The sequence below is a fragment of the Strongylocentrotus purpuratus genome, unplaced genomic scaffold (genome assembly GCF_000002235.5).
Source record: "Strongylocentrotus purpuratus isolate Spur 01 unplaced genomic scaffold, Spur_5.0 spur5_scaffold_14, whole genome shotgun sequence".
Lineage (NCBI taxonomy): Eukaryota > Metazoa > Echinodermata > Echinoidea > Camarodonta > Strongylocentrotidae > Strongylocentrotus > Strongylocentrotus purpuratus.
In genome coordinates, this window is record NW_022145599.1 from 32,616,679 (window position 1) to 32,640,043 (window position 23,365).

Here is a 23,365-nt window from a genome sequence, read left to right on the forward strand (position 1 = left end):
TACAATAATAAGCAAACGAATAATAATGGCAAAGGATGTCACGATGTAATTCTATATGCATGATGACCATTAGATTTTTTTAAACTCTATTTTTAAGCTTTTTATTTGGGTATCTTTTTGTAGACATTCCGTATCATATATCTTTAAATGTAACTCTGAGCGAGGCACAAAGAGTTTTATACATGCACGGTAATATATTATTATGCTCTTTTTTCCCGCAAACCTTCTGTCGCTGTCATACATATACTTCTCAACACTAATATCACTTACCGACACAGTTGGGTGAAACGTTTTAACGTAAGGAGTTATCGATTAACTGAGAATAAGTGAGAATTTGCCGACTGCTACTCTTACTAAGGTATTCAACATAAAGGTCACACAAAAACCACAAAAAATAGATGAATAAATAAAAAATAAAAAAAAAAGCAGGGGCGTAGCCTTTGAGGGGCACGAGGCCTCCAATCGATTCTCACTTATTCTCAGTTAATCGATAACTCCAATCGAGAAAATCAAAGGAGAAAGGAAGGATGATGAGAAAGACAAGAAGATGGGAAAGGAGTGGTAAACAAATGAGTGAGACAAAAGAGGAGGTGCATCGAGGAAGATCAGGAGGAACGCAGAGAGGGAGAGAGAGAGAGAGAGAGAGAGAGAGGGAGGGGTTGATATGCACATAATGATCACAGGACATTAGTGTATTAGATTTGTTGACGACGCATATGGTTTTACTCGTGAAATTCTTTTTTTTTCTTCAAGTCACTGAATTTGATTTTTTTTTCTATAACATTCATTTTATTGGGGAATACAATTTATTAGATTCGATTAAAATGGAGTTTTCATCGTGTAACTTAGTGATTATATTCTATTGATTTTATTTATTTTATTGTCTGAAAGAACATTGTTTGACAAAATGTTATCAAAGATGCATTTTTTGTAAATATTGCACAACATGAATACAAGTATTATAATATTTTTCAATCATATTGTAAGTTTAAATTTACATAAGTGTATTATCACATGAATAATATATTCATAATTGTTTCAACGTTAGTGCAAACCAAATATGTATATACAGTATATATATTTGGTAATAAATTAACGTAATGAAATGGGGAAAAACATCATAGATGGGCATGGCGAGGGTAAAGACATTTCACCCTCCTCTGAGCTTCCGACGCCGTATAATCAGATTGCATATCGATTTGTCACCTAGAGTTCATCTCATCCTTTACTCCGAGAAATATGATTTGTTTGGGAATGGATAGTTTAATCAGGAAACCCAATCAAATATTGGAGTCAGCTCGTCTTGGCCAGCCCATCTTTGTCATCGAGGCCTGAATTCGTCCCGTAATTGGAACATGATATCGCCACAGGGTTTGATTAATGCCACTTCAAGTCATCAGGATAAATCAGGGGCATCGCGGGGATCTTAAGATTTAAGGAGAGGGGTTGGGTGGAACCAAATTTGTTTAAAGGGCTTCCGACGGACAAAACAATGATATCTTCAGCAAAATGATCTTCAAAACCCTTTTACATTCTTATAACTTTGCTAGAAATCAATGCCAAAGTTTTAGGTTACTTTCATTATAATTAATTTTCAATTTGCTTTATTTTCAAATAACAATCTGCTAGTAAGCAAAACAAAATATATCCGATGTTTTTCATCTCAGTACCGTAAAGGTGAAATATGAAAATAACCATCAGCATTTTCTTTTAATTTGTAGACCAAGTTTAAATAAATCGCAATATATTAGAGGGTTGAGTCGTAGGGGTATTGCCCCCCCCCCCCACCCCCCCCCCCCCATCCCATCCCAGCGCGTCCCCATTACCCTCTTAGCGACACTCCTTCTCAAAATCATGTGTGTGGAGCTCAATTAGCTAGAGTGATGTGCGGGGATGGACTTGAGATAAGACAATGCCGGAGGACAGATGACACAAAAGGAAGGTGTGATACGGTCCATTCTACTCTCATCTACTTCTTGAATGATTTATTCATTTCTTTCCATGTATCGCGGGAAGATAATTGACGCTACATTGCAATCAAGATTTACGCCTTGTATAAAAAAAGAACATGGGGCCACACGTACGATTTATTACAGCACGGGTGGATAATAAACAGGTTGTAATCCGATGAAAAGAGAAATGAGGGATGATTGAATGTAGTGTATGTCGGTTAGGTGTGACATATATATCTTTATAGCAAGGCTAAAACAATTAAAGACAAGGAAGGGTAAAATAAGGACTGTAATAAACAGATGAATGAATAAATAAATAAATTAATAAATTAATTAATAAATGAATAATGAAATAAAAAATCAATTAAAAATTTGTCTCTACCGTTATTCCAACAAAGTAATTTTTATAAACCAAAATGAATTATGAAAGGAGAGCTCCCTGTGAGGGAAACAGTGTTTATTTTTGACCTAAAAGTCGTGACACAGCTTTAACGATGGACAGGAAGATTAAACAATGTCAAAAGTTTATAGCAAAATCTAAGAGAAAGATTATTAGTATGCAATGAAGTATAAGCGGAGAGGAAAGTTTAGGAGACAAAAAGATAGAAGAAACTGGAGATGTGTAAGAGGGATAGGGGATATTGAATTTCTCATGTCGTTGAACCCGAAAACCCTGACATTAAACACATCACTATGCATGGGCATCGCGTTTGAAATCATCGATCGCTGACTCCAAAGGCCCGGCGGATTGCTTTGAGTCATTATCATCGAATGGCGTAGCCCCAGACGTCGATGTAAAAGGGGCGGAGGGGCCGGTGTAAAAAAAAAGCAAACTTGAAATTTGAACAAGAGTATTTACAGAGGTGTGAACATTATATACACGTATAATCACGATAATGGATTATCTTAAATACAGGAATTCCGGTGAAATAAGAGTAGATTGTTCAAATCACCAACAAACAATGGTCACAATTACATAAAGTAATTCCAATTTGTCATCAGACGTTGGAGCAAGGAGTAGGTGTTTAAATTGAGGGGGGGGTGGGGGTGAATACCTCATTATACCAGCACATCGAAAATGCTTTAAAATGCTTAAATTAAACAATCGAGACATAATGTTATTGAATGCAAAATATGAAGAAAACAAAAGCGTGTAATTCATATCATTTTTACACAGAAAACATTCTAATTTTCGGGTGGGGTTAAAAGGCAATATGGTAAAATACAAGAGATACAAGGAGAATATGAAGGTAGATTGAGTGAGGGGAAAAAATAACAACGAAAGATGGGAAACGAGTTTGGTGTAAAAACCTCTACTTTGGATGAAAGGATATCTTCTGTAATAATGTCAAGTCTATCATGATTACCTGGATCAAACATCCACCCTACATCCAATATCCTCCCCAGACTAGAATTGTCTTGAAACATTACACATTCAACGGTTAACACTGATTGCAGGAAAGAATATTCTCTGAAAGTGTTAATGCAAAAGGTACAACATACTCAGTTTTCAATTAAAGTGTTTGTTGGTAAGAGGGTAATTTGCGAACTCGTCTGAAGTTCACTAATCATTGCATAAAAGAACCTTAAATCAGAAGCAGAAGGCATTATTCCCCATCCCATATTTTTATTGTTTATTAGTTCCGGTGATATTTTGAGATCCATATTTAGATTACAGCTGAAGATAAGCTAATAACGGCTGACAACAAAATGTAAAAATAAAAAATGATTAGAGAATGAGAAGCAGGGAAAGCGAGAATAAGACAGATACAAAATTAAGAGAGAGAGAGAGAGAGAGAGAGAGAGAGAGAGAGAGAGAGAGAGAGAGGGAGAGAGAGAGATGGGGGGGAGAGAGAGAGAGAGAGAGAGAGAGAGAGAGAGAGAGAGAGAGAGAGAGAGGGGGGGAGAGCGAAATTTGAAAACATGAAATGTTTCAGAAATCGCTTGGTACCCATTACTGAAAAGAAGGTCGAGGTGGGTGAGGAGGAGATGAGAAAAATGTAATGCTTGTATTAATCGGATCGATTAAATCGATGAAAATATCCGAAGGTTGACATACACAGCCATCGCCTCTCCTTAAAGGCAGGCTTTACTACTTCAGCTAGAAGGGATTAGACCACCCAGCGAGCCAGCGAGGTCACTTTGACAGGTGGCTATCTCATTAACTCAGCTCTCATTTAACATAAGAAAAAGAGGATCATGGGGGACCAACAGGCACCGACTGGTGAAGTTTTCTATATAGAGGGAGCAAGTAGCTACAAGTAAGACAATGTGCCTTTAAGAGAGAGAGAGAGAGAGAGAGAGAGAGAGAGATAGAGAGGGGGGATAGAGAAAGACATAGAGGAGGAAGATAACAGAGTGACTGACACAAGAGTCAGGGAGGATGAGAAAGGAGAGAAATATAGAGATAAGGGGAAGGGATGGAGGGACGGAGGAAGACAACAAAAAAGAGATAAGGGGAAGAATAATTAAGGGCAAAGAAAGAGTTGAGACAGCCAGATAGAAAACAAAGAGGGCGGGGGGGGGGGCAGAAAGGACTAATTGTTTTTAAAGGGAGTAAACTTGACCCTAAAATCTGAGCTAAGATAAAAGTATTTAACCAAATAATGATTTTTACAATAATGTTATCAATTATTTAATTAGATTAAAATACAAAATTAACAAATCATTTAAGTAATCAGTAATGGGAATTTGTTTTGACAAATCGGTTGACTTCGGAAAAATAACCACTTATTAAATGTTGACCCACGATTCTGAAGTCATTAATTGTATAAAATAGCCCTTTTGGTCCCTTTGCCTCCTTCCTTACCATTATTAATTCATTATTTTATCTGTCCTGTTTCTCCTTATAAAATACAAGACTGGCAAAATCAAATGAGCGGAACCATTCTTCCCCACAAATTTTGCATAATAATTGGAGGAAATGTGCCCCAAGGAAAGAAAGTCCCCATAGGACACAACGTTGTATACTCCCCCCTTGACCCAAATTCCATGAATGATGAATGATTCATCAAATTCTGATCAAGTTCTATAGCACACTATTTACCGAGCTTCATCAGTTTTCCTGTGCAATGAACCGTAATATATTTGCATTAAATACATGAGTCGTAAAGAGAGGGTATAGGGAATATAGATCAAGAGCCCCTTGAATATTTGAAAATGGAGATCTTTTATAGGCATTTCATCAGAATTATGGATAAAGACTTGATTTAATTTGAATCATGAACCCCTGGGGAAAATCATCGTTATTTGGATCAGTCGCCATCCCGTCACGAGTATTGGATGCAAGCGGCTTTATAGTTCATGCAATCTCGGTTATATCCACGTTATTTATGCATGTTTATAAGCCTCAAAATAAAGATCAATACCATGTTTTTTAAAGGAAGAAAATTAGAATGAAAATACTTAATCATCAGACGCAGTGGCTTAACTGTGATACGAAACAAAAGGTAATCATGGCGGAAATTATTGTAATTGTGTTAAGTTATTCTTCCTTCATTAGTCATTAAATTTTTCAAAACTGTTAATGAATAAACATCATACCTCAGTGTGATCTAACACTTTTTTTTGCAAAAGAAAAAAGTGATTGGTTATTGTTCATGCACTGTCACATTGGATATTGATAGGCCTATAAGACGGCTCCCCCTCCCCCTTTCTCCTCCGCTCCATTTTGGAGGCCCTGGACAAATGTTGAGAATATCCAAACACAATTTACGTACCTATGTCATTCGACCAGCTCTGCTCCGACTCTGTTGTCAATCTCTGTTGTTATTGGCTGGATACGCCATTTGAAGCAATAAACGGACACAATAATGTGCCGTTACAGATGAAAAATCATTCAATATTCCAAGCTCGTAATGGCCGAGAAACTAACGATATATGACGATCGTCAAAGCAAGCAAGCAAGCGGTAAATCTGTCCAAGCTCGATCTCTGCTGAATTATAATGAATTACTATGGTAATCTTTGTCACTGGAGAAAATGATGCCCTCTCAGCGCAAACTATTGATTTGACTTCATACTCAGGCTATTTCATTATTCTAATTACGCCCCAGAAGGGAATATTATTGGATGTATTTCAATTATGCATGAACATGCATGCTGTCATGGAGGTCAGGAGCATATAGATATATCATGTTACATCTGGGAGAATGATAGGATGATCGACAAACAAGAAAAGTTGTGACAGCTTCGCCTTGTATTACTGCAGCAAAAGGGAGTGTATATTTTTCTCTTTTGCTTTTTATTATCTAAATTTTCATTGATTCATATCTATTTCATATAAATCAGCCCGCGTCTCATCAGAGCTGAGGATTGAAATGGGTGATGGGATAACTCTATATTATCAAATAAACATTTACTTTACTTGTATTAAAGAGAACTGTTGCTGAGCTATAGCGCCATGAGCGTCTCTGGACGGTGTGTGCCCTTTATAAGTTTACACTATTATTATTATTATTATTATTATTATTATTATCATACGACACAAGACCATGCTCAGTCTTTGTAGGGAAATTGCGTTGGGGATTTCGGTGCCGTGCATGGGGGAGTGTGACATTTTCTAAAAATATCGAAATTTACCTGATCATGCTGATTAAGTTCCGCATAATGAACGAAATGGGTATATTATGGACCAAGTGTTAAATGGACAAAATTTCAAATTACAGAATCATAATGAAAATTCCTGCTCCTGACGAAGTAAATAGTTACTATAAAAGAGTGAAACATTGTTTTAATTCAAGGGAAAATCTTGTAAGTCCGATTCTAAGCAAAGATATATTGTATGCAAAACTAGAAATAAATTGATGGAACAAAATGCAAATGTACTTTGTACTAGTGTCAGTCAATGACGGAGGGGCGAGTTAACTTTCCCCCTTTGAAACCGAATTTTCTTATTATTTGAATGTACAACAGTCAACAAAAATGACCCTCTATTTTTTAGGAATTGTGCCCCATCCCTATGTAAAATCATGGATTCCCCCAGCCCTTAATTTCGGGGGCGGTTTCATTGCCACTGTACTCATTATGGTACCCGAGATATCTCAGGCAAGGATTGACAAACTGGTGAAGGTTTATGGTTATCAAAACTAGCAGATGGTCACCGGATTACATGAAATCTAGAATTTACAGAGCGCAGCTGGCATTTTGAGTTTGATAGATGGCGCACTACTAAAATGACCGCAGAATCACATTCATTTTACCCAGGACCTAGATCAGTCTTCCTGCGGTACCCATTACACCTGCGTTTAGATGGAGAAATGTGATTAAAAAAACCTAGTCCAATGATGCAAGCACCGAGCGGAGATCGAACCCATGACCCATCTAATCAAAAGCCTTCATCAATATACCACAGTGCTCCCTTAAAGTATGTGTGAAGTTTGACAAATTAAAAGAACATGATTATGACATGTTTCAAAGTCGTATCGAGGACTACATTGCATTAATTTAAAAAATCTAAGAATAAAGAGGCCTGTGTGTGAGATTGTTGTGCGTTTTCATTCACCAAAATATTCTTTTTATTACAGAATTAACGGACAGTTAGAGAAATTAAATTTCATACAAAGCAGTAGGTGCTCCCCCTCCCTTCCTACCTCCTTCCACAACCCACCCGTATGCCTCTCACAATCTCTCTCTTTATGTGTCACCGAGTGTGTCTATCTTTGTCCTCTCTCTCTCTCTCTCTCTGTCCTCTCATTCTCTCTTTGTGCCTCTATCTCTGTCTCTGTTCTCTCTCTCTCTCTCTCTCTACTCATTTTAGACAAAATCACACGAAGTAAAAACACTATTACTATTCATGTAACAATTCTTGACCCAAAATCTGGCAGAATTTATAAGATTATTTTGAAAATTCCAACTAAATATTGTTGCAATTTATTTCAAAACAAACATGAAGTTTAAGTCATGATTGTAAAGTGTGCAGGGGCTGGTTAATATTTTTTAAGTTAGGGTGGCCAAAATACATGTGAACACATTTCAATTTGTACTACTTAAAAAAACAACTATAATTAAAGCTGTAACTTATTTGGTGACCTCCAGTTTAAACTTTATGTAGATAATCAAGGAAAGCTTTTTCCTTATCTTTTTCAACTTTACATATTTTTGTTTGTTTTTACATGTACCGGTACCTATCTCTGAATCATTTACCACGCCATTTACTATACATGTGACAATTTTGAAACTCCATCCAATTCCAATCCCGAAATTGCATCCAATCCTTTTTTTCTGTTTCATTCATAATGTAGTCATAGTTGGGTTGGTAAAGTGGTCGCCCAAACCTATTGGCTACAGGAACCTGATGGTTCCTCATTATCCCTGTGTATCAAAGAGAAGGTTGAGTTCTGGGGAGAGGTGAACAATAATTTGTGAGCGTTATCATTATATTATGCAAGTGTGGAAGAACATCAGATAAAAAAATTCCCTGGAAAGCATGGCTTTTCAAATGCCTTAATATTCTAAATATGGCTTGTAACATCATACAAATCGGGACGGATTTTTATGCCACATGTTCTTGTAGTCCCATATACATCTTTCTGTGTACAGTGCTTGTAACTTTACCAAGACTGGGCCAAATTTCTTATCATCTTGATGATTCCAGAACCTTGTAGTACACACCAATACTTATATGCTAGATGATCAACCTGTTCTGATCGATTCCACACGTTTATTTCACAATGCAATCGCTTGATCAGAACTCAACTTTTATCTTTAAATGCATGGAATCAGAGAACTCAGCAATCAGTGGGTTATTTGCAAATTTATTGTTTTCAGTGTTCAATTTTGTCAGTAAGACTGGCCAGCAAATGATTGTGTATCTCCTCTAAAGCTTTTGCCTTTAGAACTAAAATACATTTGTTCCCTTCCTACTTTTCATACACAACCCTGCCAATATTACCTTCTGACCAGTAAAGAATGACTCCTTGAATAATAAGAAATTACAAAACATATAGAAACTCGTTCTATATCAGGTCTTAAACTTTCTCTCTCATGGGTCCTCCTACACCCATAAAGATGAACCACAAATATTTTCCAATAAAATTTCTTTACAAGATCTTACTAGACAGTACAAACCAATACATAACATACTATATTTATAATCGGTCAAGGTCACATTCTTTGTGTAACTTGTAAGAGACACAAGATGTAAAGAGTTGAACGCCTTACTTGCTGTGGGCGGCACTTAATAGTAATGTTCTACTACACATCTGGATGAATAATTTTTTATTTTTTTTTCTGAAGTAGAATCAGGTATACATATTGACGAGGCGTTCCCACTAAAAAAATATTTAAGGCCAAGTTACACAATAATTTGCAAAGATGAGCCCAGAATTTACATTATATACTGATATACATTTTAGAGTTTGTTGATGACGATTGTTCCTAAATTGGTGGCAGAGGGTTAATCATCAAAATGATAGGGATCGTCAGAAGGGTCTACAGGGATTTTCTTAAGCTCTATCACTGCTCTCTTGTTGTCCAAAGACACCCTTCTCATGGTTTCAGGGGATCCCCTAACCTTGCTTTCAAGGGGAGAAGCACACTTGATGGTCTCAGAGTTAGATGGCTTGCTTCGCAATTCACTTGCAAGGGTGGCCTTTGAATCTGTAAAGGCCCTGGGGTTCGAGTCTATCAAGGTCTTATGTTTGTCCTGCTCTGCACTAACCCTGCTTCTCATTTCCACAGCTAACTTGCTCTTAACTTCTGAAGACATCATGCCCCATGGGTTCGAAGCATCACTAGGTGGCCCTGTGACATCTAGGATTGGTTTGTGCTTGGTGGTGTAGTCTGTGCTCGATCGCATCTTCATGTCAAACATGGGTTTATTCTGGAGAGCTGATGCTAGCACGGTCCTCTCCTCTCCCTTGCTCTTGAGCTCTATCATTGCAGGGTTTCTGACCTCAAAGGAACTAGGTCTTGCGCCAACAAGCTCCTTGATGCTCAGCTCCATTGCGTGTCTTAGAGGAGCTTCTGGTAACATCTTCGGAGCTGCGTGGCTCAACATGGTCGGTGAGGCAGATTTACGACCCGTTGCAATCTCCAGAATGGCCGGGCCTTTGAAGTCTGTCCTCTGTGGCCTAGGTAACGGCCTCATTTCTGTCTTCATGAAGTAATCTCTGAGTTGCTTGCCGCCTGTGTCTGCTTTGCTTCCGCTACTCTCGTGTTTTTGAGAGTCCAAGCTAGGTAATCCGAACAATCTGGCTTTGTCAAAGAGCTTGCTCTTGTCAATCTTCTCCAAGCAAATCTTAGGTTCCTCGGCCATTCCTGGAGGATCGGTGAACTCAAACTCGTCCTTCTCAACATCGATAGTTTGATCTTCACTGGTGTGGGATGTCTTCAAGGTAATCTTTTCCTCTCGGAACACCTTTGGCCTCCATTCTTTCTCCTGGCCCATCTTCACCACATCGATTGTCTCTGAATCTGCATCATTTCCATTATCCCTTGATGATTTCTTCTTGTCAAGTCCAGCTCCCTTAGCATACTTCTTGACTGCCTTGTCGTATCGATCTTTCTCTTTCTCGTACAGTAGGTAGTAGTGCTAATTACATAGAGACAAAGAGAAGAAAGACAAAGTAGATTGAGAATGGGACAATGCGGTTAAAGCAGCTTTCTTGCATGGACAGTCAAAACTCTCTATACAGTGCGTCCCAGAAAAAACGAAACCGAGAAATATCGATGTTTTATCATAACTTAATCACTACCATAATTAATGAATGATACATATTTGGAAAGCTTAGAGTCTCCTCTTTCAGTTGACGCTACTCACGTGATGCATATTTCACGCATGAGTGATTAAAAGCAATTTGAAGGAAGGAAAGAAACCAAAAAGTAATTTGGCGGGCGGTATCTGAATTTCAAAGAAAAATTCATATTTCTAGAAAGTTCATTTCCTGCTTTTTCATATGATACCTCAATCAAGAAAAATGAGCCAGGAATAACAAAGTTCTGTTTGTTTAAAGTAGCCCTTACATTTTCATAATTTTAACAAACGAATTCGTTTTCACTGGGTGCCTGCCGTAGCAAAAAGCAGATTTGACAAAAGACTTCACTCCGTTTCGTTGACAATCAGCTATGCATGAAGACTCTCGTCTACGGCTGATTGTCAACGAAACGGAGTTAAGTCTTTTGATAATTTCGTTTATTGATACGGCAGGCAGCCAGTGAAAACAAATTCGTTTTAATAAAATTCTGGAAATGCAAGCACTACTTTAAACAAACAGAACTTTGTCATTCCTCGCTCATTTTTCCTGATTGAGGTGTCATATGAAAGGGCAGAAACTCAACTTTCTAGAAATGTGAATTTTTCTTCGAAATTCAGATACCGCCCGCCAAATGTCTTTTTGGTTTCCTTCCTTCTAATTGCTTTTAATCACTCATGCGTAAAATATGCATTATCTGAGTAGCATCACATGAAAGAGGAGACTCTAAGCTTTCCATATATGTATCATTCATTAATTATAGTTGTGATTAAGTTATGATAGAACATCGATACTTCTCGGTTTCGTTTTTTCTGGGACGCACTGTATATGCCACCCAAGGGAAACAGAGGAAGTGGCCACTGTAGAAAGTGACTATTTTTGACAGGTTTAACAATACACATTTCTTCTTGAGGTAGACAAAATACATTGCCACTATATACACAGGTGGTCTTTATACAGAGGTGGCCACGGAGACAGGTTGCCTGGACTTGTTTTGTTAGTTATTCCAACTGTATTTGACAAAAGGTTTCACAAGATAATAAAAGCTGTCTAGTAAGGTCTTGATGGCTTTGGTATGTCTGCCTATTTGAAATAAAAAAATTAAATCATTTTTTCTTTCTTTCTCTCTATCCATCTTACCTTCTTTTCCTCTTCACTCAGGAACTTCCAGCTGTCTGGTAAGGTGTTGATGGCTCATATCTGTCTATCTATCTTTCTATCTATTTTTCTTTCTTTCCTTCTTTCTATCCATCTATGATCTTACCTTCTTTTCCTCTTCACTTAAGAACTTCCACTGTTTAGCCAGCTGTCTGGTGAGGTCTTGATGGCTCATATCCGCAGAGTAGATGCCGTTGCCTTCACCATCCTGTACCTTCTGTCTCTCTTGTTGACAGTACATGAGGAAAGCATTGGCAGGCTTCTTGGGTGCGTTAGGATCTGCAAGGAGAATCAAGGATTGATTTCAAGTGATGCACACAGAATTCATGATACTCGCATATTCTCTCTCCCTCTCTCTCTCTCTTCTTTATCTCTCTCTCTCTCTCTGCCTCTCTCTCTCTCTCTCTCTGCCACTCTCTGTCTCTCTCTTTATTGTAGTATATATTTACTTTTATATCCAGACGACTACTTCCTGGATAACTTTTCTCCAGACAATTTTCTAAAAGACAACTAACCGTTCCATAGGAAAACTACCCCCTGACAACTCAACCACCCCACCCCCCCTCCCAGCCACACAATATTATCACTTAATGTCCAAATTAAGCAATTTGTACATAACTAGTTGATAAAAGTTGCTACATGTACATACGTGTGCACCAAGTTTGATGGTAGAGTAAAACCTATCTATAGCGACCACCCAAGGGAAACAAAAAAAAGTGGTCTTTGTAGACAGGTTCCTTTAGTACATGTTTCAATGAGAAACCATTTTCAAGGGAAACAAAAAATGTGGTCTTTGTAGACAGGTGGTCACTAAAGCAGGTTTGACTGTATTATACTACAATATCAAGACTTTCTCCTTATGTCTCCTGTGCTTCGTACCTTTTTCTCTCTCAGGCTTGTTGGAATCCCTTGTCCTTTTCTTCCTTGGCTTGACCTGGACAACGACAGGTCGCGGTGGTTCCTGCACCACTGTGACCATCTCCTCGCCTTTGACCGGTCCTCCTTGGGTGAATGGACCAAACCCGCCCAGGGTTTCTCCTACAGCCGGTCCACTGGGCGATGGGCTATCCGATCCTCCCGTCATTGCACCGGGCAGTTCTTCCTGTACAGACAAGATCAAGGTCACAGACAAGGTTAAGGTTGGCATATTTCATAATTCTGCCAACCTTGTTCATTTTTGTTTTTTTGTTTGTTTTCTTCTTTTATTATTTATTTCCATTTCTTCATTTATTTTATTTGAGTAGGGGGGGGGGGGGGTATACTGGGATAACTTTCTGGGGGTGGAGAGGTAGCTTCCTGGAAGTCATAGTCAGGGGAGGGGGGGGGGAGGGGCAAATCTGAAAATGAATTTACCTCAAGCGGGACTGTCAAATCACTCTTCTTGAATCCATCTCCAAGTTCTGTCAGCTTCTTCGCGAGGCCCCTACGACACAAACAGAGAATTAGCAAAAACTAAAACAATTACATGTATTGTCATTTGCAAAACATTTTTAATCAGAATCTTCTCTCCTAAACATACATTAAACATGGGGACAAATCAGTAAAGAACCTGTTGTTTTTACCTTATATTCTTTTTTTTTTCATCTCGAAACTGAAGAGCCAGTGTATTCTTTATATATGAACTTTTAATAATTCTACATTACAATTTCCCAGATAAATCATATTTTGTGGGTGCTATCATTCAATTAATTCAGAATTCCTTCTTGATGTCAAATAACTGCACAAGGGTAGAGAGTGGCAAGTATTGGTAAGTGTCTTGTGACTCTTGTCCAAGTATTCATGTGCCATGCTGCCCAGGCTTAAACCCTTAAAATCACATATCCAGTTAAATGTCCAAAGCATTAAACTCCTCTTAGTGGCTGATCAAATATACAAGATAATCCACAAAGCAGACTTGCTCTATCATGTATATAACAAATGTTTATAATCTGCCACAGGATCAGAGGTTACAAACAATCACCTAAATATTCATGCTAATTTGCATACTGAAATATCTACAAAGCATCTAGAAAAGAGGCTCCAGACTAGTCTATAAAGGGGGGCGTTTCACAAAACTTGTCATCTGTGACAAATGACAGTTTTTGTTATAAGCTTTATTTATGAAATCCTTGCTTCTGATTGGTTATCAGCAGATTTATCACTGATTTTTGTCATTCATCATTGAAAGAAGGCTTTGTGAAACTGGTCCATGATCTGTATTACTTACCTTCTTTCTCTAGAAAGCTTGTGAATATATTTCTTGACATGGCACAGTCTGTTCAGAACTCTTTCATTACTCTGAAAGAGAATTCAAGAAATGGAAAAATGCATGAAATGGACAAATAATGGAGAGAAAAAAAGAGTAAAACTAGACAAAATATATGGAAAACATGATACACTTTGAGAAAATCTGTAAGTGTGATGTCCCCATTCCTACTGAGATGAGATAACAAAATATTATATGTGTGACATAGACATGAGAGGCGCACAGCCAATATGGGAAAATCTCTCTTAATATTGGCGACTTTTGTCTAGATTTTTGGTAGCCTAGACCCTATTTAGGATACCAATTTCTTTATTTTCATTTACGGCAAAGGGATTACCTGGGCTCACGATAGAAATGATAAGTAGATTCCAAATAATAATAGTAATAGTACAAACTAATATAGAGCGCACACACCGTCCATTGATGCTCATCATGGCGCTAGCTCAGCAACAGTTCTCTAGTCTACTAGTAAATTAAATGTAAATTACTGCTTTTTAACTTTTGACAGTCTACTTCAAAAGCTTACTTCAAAAGCTTGCCGTCCACTTTTGTTTTCATAAGTTTCTTTATGATCCACAAACTAAACCAAAATGGGCTCCTGACATCATGACATGACCTCAGCTCAGAGCGGTAAAAATAGGTGGCAGGGAAAAATTGCCTTCTTGTTGTTGGTCAAGTTTTGTTTTTTCTGTAATTCTTCTGTAGGGATAACGCCAAGTCTCCTTGCACGTGCGCGCACCTCTAGATCTACTGATAGAGGTTAGGGTTCTATGATGTAGTTTCTCTTAGTTTTATATCGATAATTTATTACTGTTAAATCAGGAACTTTGTGAATTGATACTATCAATTCATAAATTGCTCATTTTCATGGCAAGAAACATCATAACATGTGATTGTGAATCACATTCACAATCACAATTTTTTTTCTCACAAGTCACGACCACAATTTTTTAGTTAAGTTTATGATTTTCTAGGCAAGGTGAAGATCTAGGTCTAGACTACTCACTCTAGACTATTCAACATATCAAATCAATTTGCCCTCATTTACATCTAGTCAACATTTAGTTCGTAGTTTTGTAGATCTACATTTTCATGATATATTCGGAAGCATTTCGATAAATATTTTTTTAACTTAAGACAGTCCCACATGTACGTAAATGAGTGGGTATTCTCATTTCATCTGTTTCTTACCAATTCTAGTGAATCACATTTCCTTTTGAGCGTTATATATCTCCTCTTGTATGCGTATGTGTCCTGCATTGTTTCTGGAATATTTCTTGATCTATGGCGAATATTCACAGACTTAAAATTCAAGTAGTTCTAGGCCTATAACGGTGACTCAAGACCAAACGATATTCAAGCACTCCATACATACATTATATACACAGAGGCGAATTCTAAAGAAAACGTATAGAAAGATTGCCTACTTTGTTATGATTCGCCGTCAGGAAAGTAGTCTACAGCGTACGCGCAAACGCACGAAGAAAAGAGTCATTGTCCCAGGGTGGGGCGAGGAGTTCCAATACTCCGACCACAGGAGCGGGATGCTCAAGAAGGGGATAATTAGCAAAATAAGCGATTTTGACACCCAAAGGCCACCCCCCTCTACCTTATAAAAAAGGGAAGTATTTGTTATGCAAGAAAACAATGTATAATAAGCTTTCCAGTACTCCAATATGCAAAATGTTATAAGCGAGGGGGCAGATTTTTCTTTCTAATATGGGGAGGCCTTGTGTTTCATTTTTTAATTTTCCTTCATCATTTTTTAGGATTGCGCAACAAAACCAAGTGCAATATTTTCTTCAAGTGGTGTATAAACCAGAAGGCGGGGAGGGGATTCGTTTCTGTCCCCTCTCTCACAGGGTGCAATTTGTTTATTCATGCAGGGCCGTTGACAAAAAGATCATGTCGTCAAGTACATTCTTTATATATAACCACAGATAAGACTGCTCAAGTTTCGACATTCAAGAAGTTAATTTTTTTCGCTCGGTCATTACGCTCTCTCTTGAAGGTAGATGCAGAAACCATCTTTTATGGGCGTTAAGAGCAAGTGCCATATTTTCCCTAAATTAACTTGGCGGATAAATTATTTTTTTCTCTCCTCCTGCATGAATATTATATATCATTGGCTTCTTATAGTAGAGTGAAAATGTATTGAACACTTCACCAGACAATAATATGACTAGTTTGTTTGAAGCAACTGACTTGGTCGCTACGCTCCCTCGCCTATTAATAGAAACATTTCCCCCCAAAATGCAATCTATGCCGAAGCCCTGGAAGTGTGAAGTTAACAGGGATAGGGACTCTTTTTACCCTGCATTTTAATCTTTCTGAGATCTGTTTTTCCTACCCGGTCGCTACGCTCCCTCGCTACCATCACCACACCCTGATACCATCTAAGACCTAAGTGTTGATAAAAACATGGCCGAAGTTGTGTATAATATATGAAATGCAAATAATGCTTCTTTCTTTTAGAAAAAATATCAAGCATTGCTCTGTCGAAGAAAACTGGAAATATTATGGTATGATTACGTAAAAAAGAAGAAAATGAAAAGTGCTTGTTTCGAGGAAGGGACTACATTTCAAAGAAATTAATACATACATTAAATGTATAATACAAAAGTTTTGGTATGGGGTCAATGATGAATTCGGTTAAAAAGAAGTAATGAACATATTGGAAGCATATGCGATTTTACAATATCCAAAGATCGTTGTCGCCGGGTTGAAATCGAGTCTAAAGTGATGCAATTGTACATAATAAACTCTTCATGTTGTATAGCCCCCTCTCAAGACTGATATCATTATAGCTTTAAAATGTGCCGTGACTAAAATCGACCGATTTGCTATACCCGTTTGGAAATTATCAGAACTGCATATTCTGAGATGATGGTGGCAGCTCCCATAAAATGGCCTTAGGCGCATTTTGAAATAGTATCGGGAGCAACGGTAAATTTTTGATTATTCAATTTCTCGGAAGCAGAAGTGTTTTACTTTTAGGGGCTACATTTTCTAGTGCTTATAATACATCCACAGGGGCATCAAAATATATCAAAATTTTAAAGAATTGCTATCCATCCAACTTTCAAAATTACCTTTAAGCTAAGATAAATTTAACCTTTCTGATCTTTAAAAAAATTGTCGTAAATACATTCGAAGTGGGCCCTCTAAGATTAAAAGCAAGACGTATACTCTGTTTTGCTCTTATTCAATGTTAATTTGACTATGCTAACCCTGCATGGTATAGTATACATGAACAAGTCAGATCAAAAGAAGTTATACAGAACATTGAGAACAAAATGGTAAGATTCATCAACTGTTCTCGTCCAAAAACTTATGTTGGCTACAGCGAACTTTCTAAAGCTGTCGAAGTCAACCAAAAATCAAAACAATTCGTTTTGCATCACGTCACTGCATAACATATACCATACTACGTCGAATCATTATATTCGACCCGACTTTGACCTTGTTACTGACTTACATGATTATTATAGAAGAAATAGTCGATCCAACTTTTAACTTACCAGATAGAATATAGGCCTACTATTGGAAATTCGTTTTTATTACATTGCAGTAAAACATTGAAATTCCCTTCCTAATGATATAGGAAATAAAAGACTTTGCTGATTTTAAGAATAAGAGGCAATTCAAGTAATACCTAACACTGGAGAGTCAGGAGAGAGAAGTGAATGGCATGTCATATGATTAAAATAGCCTGAATACTGAATACTTCTTCTTAATTCTACATACTTTTTATGTTCTTTTTTCTTCTTGTACTTATTATCATAAATAATAATAATAATAATAATGTAACTTATATCGCGCCAAATCCACTCTGTGGAGTGCTCAAGGCGCGTGTAAACAGGAAAAACGATCAAGACTTGAAAAGGAATGTTTTGAGATGAGCTTTGAAAAAATCAGAAGATAAACATTTTTTGATGTCTTCAGGAAGGCCATTCCATAATTTAGGACTAGAGTATGCAAATGATCTTTCCCCCCACGTTTTGGTAATTTTGGGGGTCACAAGAAAATTGGAAGTGGATGAGCGTAGAGGTCTTGCAGGAGTGTAGTATGATATCTATCAATATTAGTTTAATGTTGTTATTATAATGATTATGATCACCATTATTATCTTCAATAAGTTTTTAAAAAATCTTTTATCTGTCTGTAAATATATTAACTATTTATTTTACCTTATTAATTTTGTAAACTAGGTCGGGGACCCCCTGGAAATAGGCTTTCAAGCTTTCGTGGGTTCGGCGTTGGTTATCTTGTTCAAACTGACTTAATTTTAATCTGTTATTCTTTATATTGTTGAATGTTGAAAGCTTGGCGAATAAATCAATCAATCAATCAATCAAGCAATATAAAGTAATATTGTGCTCACTGCCTTGTATTATTTTATTTTTAAAAAGGTAACCGAAATAATTTACTGGCGTTGAAAACTTGCTTGCGCGTGCGTGAGTGCTACAACAGTGTAGACGGAGTAAGCAATCTTTGGCTGTTATGCCCTCTTGTGTGCTTGTATTGTGATTGTGCGAGAGCGACGTGCATCATAAACCGTGCACATAACGAAAACAAAGGTGATCAAGCCAAGATCCAGTTCGGTGCTCGCAATATCAATACTGAGAATAGTAACAATATCATCGATAATTCTGGCACTGGTAATACCCCTGATCAACATGGCGACGGGAGAACAGCTTCATAGAATGACAGAAAATGTCTACAGGGTAAGAATTACTTAATTTCTTCGTAATATCTGTGATTTGCTTGGTTTTGAGCCGCAGTCTCGAGAGCTACATCGGGGGTACATCATCATGGATCCCTTCCCCGCCTGACCTCGACTGGGCAGGGTAGGTGTGGCAGGTGTCTGCATGTCTCTATTGCTCTGCGTGCACTTGTAATAAAAGGAGACTCCGCAGCACCAAACCCGATTCAGTTGATAGTTGTTTTATTTTACGTTTTTTGTTTATGTATCAATGTAGTCTATGTGATGCATATATATTAATACATTTATTTATTTATTATCATTGTCAACTGATGTATTTATTTCCTAGATGCAGTGCAATGACAAATAATGTGTAACAATATTTCAGAAATCAGAATTGTAATGAAATATTAAAATATTTCAGAACTGCAATGAAGTATTACTTGACCAACTGTCACCAACAACACTTTTAAAAGACCCCTATGTACATACTTGGACAATTCAAGATTAATGATTCAAGTGTTGACATTTTATTTTCCATTTGGAATAGAAACAGACTCGTCTACTAAACATTGTGTCTTGTGATGAGAGCGAGAAGGGGGTCTATTCTAAGAGTATTATGAGTAAACTCCCTTGTGGCTCTCAGCAGATGGTCACAAGAAAAAAATCCTTGCGAGAGAATAAAGGAGGAAGAGAGAAAGGAGGAGAAAGAGAGAGAGAGAGATACAGACACAGAAATATATATGTGAATATAATATTGAGAGAGATAGGGAGAGAGAGAGAGGGAGGGAGAGAGAGAGAGAGAGAGAGATGGAGGGAGGGAGGGAGGGAGAGATGGAAACTAAATACAAAAGTTTATTCTAAAAGTCTCTTTGAATGAAAGACAAAATATGGAGTTGTGTGAATGTCATGAATTTATATTACATAGATTTTGATTTTGTTTTGTTTTTTGTTCGTGTCCTAATCATGGAAAGGCTGTATCAATACCAATCTGTTTATTTCTATTTCCAGCATACAATAGATGGGTTCAATCCTGAATTACGGAATCTAGTTACTCTCGGCCGAGCTTATGAGAAAGCCTTACAAAGTAAGTGTACTTTTAAAACTTGTGCATCCTTACAATTAAGAATATAATTGTCTTGATATCAACTTACAGTGTACATGTAAATATGATGTTTTCTAGACATACCGTATACCTGTACGTGCTAGGATTTCTTGAGAGGTTTACCCTTAAAGGCACACTGTCCTACTTCTAGCTACTTGCTCCCTCTATATAGAAAACTTCCCCAATCGGTGCCTGTTGGTCCCCCATGATCCTCTTTTTCTTGGTATGTTAAATGAGAGCTGAGTTAATGAGATAGCCACCTGTCACAGTGACCTCGCTGGCTCGCTGGGTGGTCTAATCCCTTCTTGCTGAAGTAGTAAAGCCTGCCTTTAAATAAACAAATCTTTGTATTACTGTGTTACACATCTTATATGAATGTATAAAAAACATGTAAAGGTTGATGGGCACAGAGAGGCAATCTGATCATAGTCCAATCTGGAGTTCACCACATAAAACAGTCATGGTAAACATGACTTTTTCAGTAATGTTTTTTTTTATTTCTTGAGCATTCAAGGTGTGAGAGATTGGTCATTCAACTTTTACTCATCTTGTTATGATTACAGTCAAAGTGAACAATGAAAACACTCTGGCAGTATATGAAGCCTTGTATTACCATCACATGTACACAAGGTCAAGGTGTGGATCAGATATCAATGTGGTATTATGATCAGGGTTGCCTGTCAGGGTCACCTACAAGTCTCTCTAGGCCTGTCTTCACTATATCGAGATTGCCAAATATCCATCTATTTGAACTATCCCGATCGGAAACTATCTAGCTAATTTGCGTCTTCATCGGACCGAAGTAGCAATTAGAAGGATATTTGGTCGGGATTGTCATCCCAAGTTTGCAAAATATCCCACTATTTTGGCAAAATATCCAGCTATTTGTCCTGTGCGTCTTCACTAGACTGAAGATTCGCAATACGCACTAACGCTGAGCAAAATATCGCGAGCTAATTTCTCAAGGTCGGGTTTCATGTTTCGAGGTTGAATCTCGAGATAGTGAAGACGCGATTTGTTACTTTGGGATTATTTCCCAAATAACGGGCTATTTGGCAATCTCGAGATGATGAGGACGCGCCTTCTCTCTCTCTCTCTCTCTCTCGCTCTCTCTATAAAGTTCCATATTGATTGACTTTGGCGATCATGCTGTTCCACAACCCTCTGCTCCTAGCCCTTCTCTATATTATTAGCACCACTCCCAGTTCTTTCACTCCTCTCTCTTCTAACAATTTCTGCAGACTGTCTATCCAAAGTATCCTTCTTCTTCCCCTACTCCTCCCACATTACATGTAAACTGTCCACTATGTGCTCTGAGCCATTGAGGAAGTATTAACCTTTGGCAAGGTGATGCCCAAGCTCTAAATGCGCAAAAAATGTTCACAAAAAATAATTTTTGTTACTGTGATTTGTGTATTAAACATGTCTGGTACCAGGGCTTGTGAAGTCTCACCTCCCTGCTGGTACATTCCATTAGTAGGATGGATAGTATAGGTCCAAAATACTAAAGAAATGTAGCTGTTTGTTTCATTTCCAATAATGCCTCCGTCTACCAAAGGTGGTGCTGGAGGCATGTTTTGGGGTTGTCCATCCCACTTTCTTGTTACCTCAATATCTCAAAAACCACTTGAGGTATGAACTTCAAACTCAGGCCTTGTGGATAATATACAAGTATCACTATAGGAAATGATCTGATCAAATTTGAGGGTAAACAGGTCAAAGGTCATAGAGCTCAATTCTGAAATTACAGTTTTTAGCTGAGCTTTATCGCAATATCTCAAGGTACATGTACATGTACAGTACCTAAGATTTTTTATAAAGTTGAGCGATGCAATAAAGAATTATCACCTTTCAAAAGCAAAGACATCACAATTACTCTAGTTTCCCCTACATACTGTATTTTCTTGTACATGTATGTACATGTATGTTGTTCTTTCTACTGCATGTCTGTGTGTTATGATGCATTTGTCCATCGTGTAACTACGAGTTGCAAATTACTTTGAAGATCCTGCCCACCACCAACCCACAATGAATCTCTGTTAAAAACCACAGTGCTGTAATCGTAGTGAAAAGATTGGACAACAGGAAACTTGGAAGGAAGTGGAAATTGGAAAAGCAGCTATGTTTTCCTTCTTCCCTGTATCCTCTTTATTTCCTGTGCACTGTGTGTATATAAGTACTACACAGTAGTGTAGACTCTTGGAAAGAGGTGTACATTGAAAGATATGTTCACATGGCACTGTTGTACATAGTTTTAAAGTTAAAGTAAATAGTAGTAAGTAATAGTTTTAAAGTTGAAGTTAACTACTACAAGTTCAACCCAGGAAAAGCATCCATTTTAACCACAACCTGGAGTAAACTCAAAGTTAATTGCGTTTCCATGACACGGTCATTGTGTAACTTTGAGTGAAGACTCCCCACTTTCTGCTGAACATACATGTAGTTTATATTACGATAACCTTTATATCTGTCATGGTTTGTAACTATGAGGTAAATAACGTAAATTAAAATTGAATAACCATTTGTGCGTATTCACAGTCACAGTATTCAAGATAACTTTGAAGTGTAAAACCATGAAATAAATTTAAAGTTAGTGGGCTGCCGTGTGAACCTCACCTAAATAAAATCGACAGATGAGAAAAAAACAAATACAAACCAAGTGCCTGGATTGATAAAAAAAAGGTACTGAAGAATATGATTTATTGAGTAAACATACTGAAGTATCAGTACTTGAAACTATTTATAGCTAAATTAAGTCTATTTTTTATGTAATATAATGACTCAAAATGTATCAAAATAAACTGTACCAGGCAGATACCACACCAAGCTACTTTTAATCTCAGCAATTGTGTAATAAAGTGCTCTCTAGCATCAAGTTGGGAGTTTTTCACTCACTTGATACGGGTATTTAAAATAACATGATTGTAGTAATCCATATTCATTGTAGAAGAAGGAAAACAAAAAGTTTTTATAAGGCCTGGCTTCATCAGGTCGAGTATGCCAAATAACTCAGTAATTTCAGAATCAGGATATTATCCAGGAAGCTCGAAAGTGCGTCCTCACTAGACCGATACGCTCATCACAAACTGCATACTGTATGTACATTACATTGTAGCTCGGACAGGTCAAATAGCGGGATATTTTGAAAACGAAACCAACATTTCTTCTTGGGATGTTTTCCAGACCAAATATCCCGCTACCGTGATTGCAACTGCTGGCTGATGAAAACACAAATTAATTAGTAATTTACGATCGGGATAGTTATAATATCTGGTTATTTGGCAACCTTGAGCTGATGAAAACAGGCCTAGAGTCAAATCTGTCTCTATAGAGGACACCCAAGAAAGAAAAGTGGTAACTGTAAACAGGTGGCCTCTCTAGACAGGTTTCTTGAGGGAGACAAAATACATGGCCGCTATACACAGGTGTCCTTTATAGAGAGGTTGGCCACCGTATTAGTACCTCCACAGTATGATGCTGCTAAGTTTACAAACATGAATCATGAATA

General features: G+C 37.5%; 2 protein-coding genes across 2 annotated transcripts in view; one reads left to right on the top strand and one right to left on the bottom strand.

The window, feature by feature from the left end:
- Positions 1 to 8,686: 8,686 nt before the first annotated feature.
- LOC115918167 lies at positions 8,687 to 15,431 on the bottom strand. Its single transcript, XM_030984773.1, has 6 exons — positions 15,239 to 15,431; positions 14,009 to 14,079; positions 13,156 to 13,225; positions 12,682 to 12,904; positions 11,909 to 12,081; positions 8,687 to 10,484 (listed from the first exon to the last, which is right to left on the bottom strand). The coding sequence occupies exons 1-6, from the start codon at positions 15,305 to 15,307 to the stop codon at positions 9,348 to 9,350; spliced, it is 1,743 nt and encodes a 580-aa protein (XP_030840633.1). The 5' UTR covers positions 15,308 to 15,431; the 3' UTR covers positions 8,687 to 9,347.
- A 3,154-nt stretch (positions 15,432 to 18,585) lies between these two features.
- LOC115923647 (brain-specific angiogenesis inhibitor 1-associated protein 2-like) overlaps positions 18,586 to 23,365 on the top strand; it is a 46,049-nt gene continuing 41,269 nt past the window's right edge. The window contains exons 1-2 of the mRNA XM_030984774.1: positions 18,586 to 18,774; positions 19,764 to 19,839. Coding sequence (XP_030840634.1) covers positions 18,727 to 18,774; positions 19,764 to 19,839 — 124 coding nt within the window. The 5' untranslated portion in view covers positions 18,586 to 18,726. The remainder of the gene's footprint in view (positions 18,775 to 19,763; positions 19,840 to 23,365) is intronic.

Excerpts from the sequence above, each read along its gene's own strand:
- LOC115918167 (XM_030984773.1), bottom strand. The coding sequence starts at position 15,307 with ATGCAGGACACATACGCATACAAGAGGAGATATATAACGCTCAAAAGG. Across the intron at positions 13,226-14,008 it reads AAGCTTTCTAGAGAAAGAAG|GGGCCTCGCGAAGAAGCTGA; the intron begins GTAAGTAATACA and ends TTTGTGTCGTAG. Across the intron at positions 10,485-11,908 it reads TAAGTGAAGAGGAAAAGAAG|CACTACTACCTACTGTACGA; the intron begins GTAAGATCATAG and ends CTATGTAATTAG.